Below are 2,500 nucleotides of genomic sequence, written 5' to 3'. Positions count from 1 at the left end.
CTGACTACAGTTCAACAATTTTGATTTTTTTTTGTATCAATATGAATACAAGTCAATGAGGAATTTACTTGTTGACCTTTGCACTCTGATCTAGGAATAAAACATGTAATATACTGTACTATTGCAATCATTGTTCATCTGTCAGGTTAAAAGCTTGAAAACAATTGGATTATTGAGTGTGGGATCTGCCTAATTTGGGTATTTCTGTATTTTTATTACATAGTTACACTGGAGTCAATGGGTGCTTCCACTTCCTATCAGCCTACAGTGTACAGCAGGGATACTCAACTTGCTTTGTCCGGGAGCCACTTTCGTGAAATGATAGAAGGCCAGGGGCCAGTTAATAAACAAACAATATACATTTTTCTGTAGTGGATTGTAGGTTTTTGGGGTGTCAGCCGGAGTTTAGTTAGTTAGGTTAAGTTAGTTAGGTTAAGTACATACATAAGTGCCTGGGTAGCGAGCAGACGGCAGTATTTGACAATTTAGCAGCTAAATGATAGATTATTGAAAGATATTCCATATTCCAGACTGAAATGCTATAACAGAAGTGGAGTATTGGCCTGAATGACATGAACATTTGGACACTTATTCAGCGGGTATCTTGCATGTTGCATTCAGGTGCACTGTAGTTAAAAAAAAGAAAAAAAAAAGTTGCAATTCCATCGCGGGCCACCCGGAAGTTGAGTATCACTGGTGTACAGGGTTAAAGTCAGTCAGTATGGAGGGTGGTGTGACTATGCTATTTCTAACTGCTCAACAGCACAAATGTATGCCGATCCTCAAAACAAAACAATTTAAAAAAAAGCATGTGTTTTGTTGTTTTGTGTGGAGTATTGATAGAATACGTTGTATAAAGCCATTATCACAGATCTTTGTCACTCAAGTTTTCTTTGAAAGGCCTCCCTTGTCCTGTTATATCTTACACAAGCACACATAGGCAAATGCAACTCACACTCTCTCACACACACACACACACACACACACAAACAGCACATATTTATACACACTCATTGTGTGTTTTATCATAATAGTCCACACAGTTTCACCTGCTATTGAACTGAGTCAACTGACTGGGTGAAACATTATAAAGGAAACACTGGTTTTGCCACAAACTTGGTGGGTGCCAATTCATTTTCAATTAAATAAGTTAATGTGGATTTCCTTCAACGTTCAAAAAAGAAATTGACATGGAAAGAATCAAGTTTGGTGGTGTATCATGGCAATTAAGCTGTCCTCTCTCCATTCGTTGATCATAATATACTCCTGAACTGACTGAATTGAAAGGCTCCTTATCCCTGGCGTGTATTAGTATGGAGCAGGTTCTCTTGATGTGTCAGTCAGTAGCGGGACTTGCGGCACATGTCGCAGCGACACGCCTTCGCCGTCAGGATCTCGATGTCGTCGTGGTGACGACCCCGAGGGCAGTCCAGACGAACCTTGACCTGAGGGACGACATGGAGAGAGACGTGAACAAAGGTAAACGGATGAACCAATCCATAATCAGAATATAAAATATTTCATTTCATTCCTCTAAAACCAGAAATGTAGTGGATAAACAACTCACCTTTTAAGTTGAGTTAAAGGAACAGTTCACCCAAAAATGGAAATTCTTGAAAGTTTGTCCATATAACACACAGGGAGGTTGCCAGCACAACTGGAGAGAAAACCAGTCCCCATTGACTCCAGGTGTACTGTACTGAAGTCAATAATGACTAGTAGTAACCTGACGCTGCCAAATGGTTTGTTTCCACAGAACCCTCTGGGAACACGCTCGGCAAACCTTTGAAAGGGGCAGCCATTTTCAAAAATCTACTTGGCAGGTGATTGGATGAACCATCTGTCTATCACCTCCATCACGGACTCGCTTCTCACTGTCATCACACCTAAAGCCCGCCCTCAGCTGCCTCTGGGACATTGATTGGTGCGAACCACTGCACCAGCAGCTGCTTCGCAAGGTTAGACTGGTAGAGGATGACAGAATTTAAATGTTTTGGGTGAACTGATCCTTTACTGTAATCCCCTCTTTTCAGACTGGCATCAGCATCCTTGTCTAACACCCGTCAGCACCCAAATCTACCTCAGCGCTCTCTGCTCACCTTAACCTCCTTGCTGATGGTGCAGCAGCGGGAGGCGGAGGTGATGTTATGGGTGAAGTTGGAGGCCACCAGCACAGAGTATCTGGACGGGAAGGCGCTGGACTCGCAGTAGCCCACGCAGGCGTACACCAGGTGGGTGCCTTTACACGTGCCGCGCCGGTCGCTGCGGATCGTAACGTTAAAGGCTGGAGGGGAGAAAGACAGAGAGACGGAATTAGGAAATGTGTACGTGTTGAGATGTTAAAGCTTTTCTCTTGTGTGTGCTTGCCTATGTCTACACATAGGTCAAATTACCTTGATGCTGAACTGGCAGCGTGTGTGTGTCAGTCACAGTGGGTTTGGGGGGGGGGGTGTTAGAATGTTAAAAATGGAGTGCGACTCACGGTATAGGTGACACCCAG

The 2,500-nt window shown here is 43.5% G+C and overlaps 1 protein-coding gene across 1 annotated transcript in view; it reads right to left on the bottom strand.

Moving 5' to 3' along the window:
* Nucleotides 1-1,340: 1,340 nt before the first annotated feature.
* gpha2 (glycoprotein hormone subunit alpha 2) overlaps nt 1,341-2,500 on the bottom strand; it is a gene marked incomplete at both ends in the record, with an annotated part of 1,263 nt that continues 103 nt past the window's right edge. The window contains 3 exons of the mRNA XM_083640497.1: nt 1,341-1,445; nt 2,100-2,284; nt 2,483-2,500. The exon at nt 2,483-2,500 is cut by the window's right edge and continues 103 nt beyond it. Coding sequence (XP_083496623.1) covers nt 1,341-1,445; nt 2,100-2,284; nt 2,483-2,500 — 308 coding nt within the window. The remainder of the gene's footprint in view (nt 1,446-2,099; nt 2,285-2,482) is intronic.

This window comes from Poromitra crassiceps (assembly GCF_964638095.1).
Source record: "Poromitra crassiceps genome assembly, chromosome: 7".
Classification (NCBI taxonomy): domain Eukaryota; kingdom Metazoa; phylum Chordata; class Actinopteri; order Beryciformes; family Melamphaidae; genus Poromitra; species Poromitra crassiceps.
Note: the sequence above shows the minus strand (reverse complement) of the source record. Positions and strands in the feature narration are given on the sequence as shown.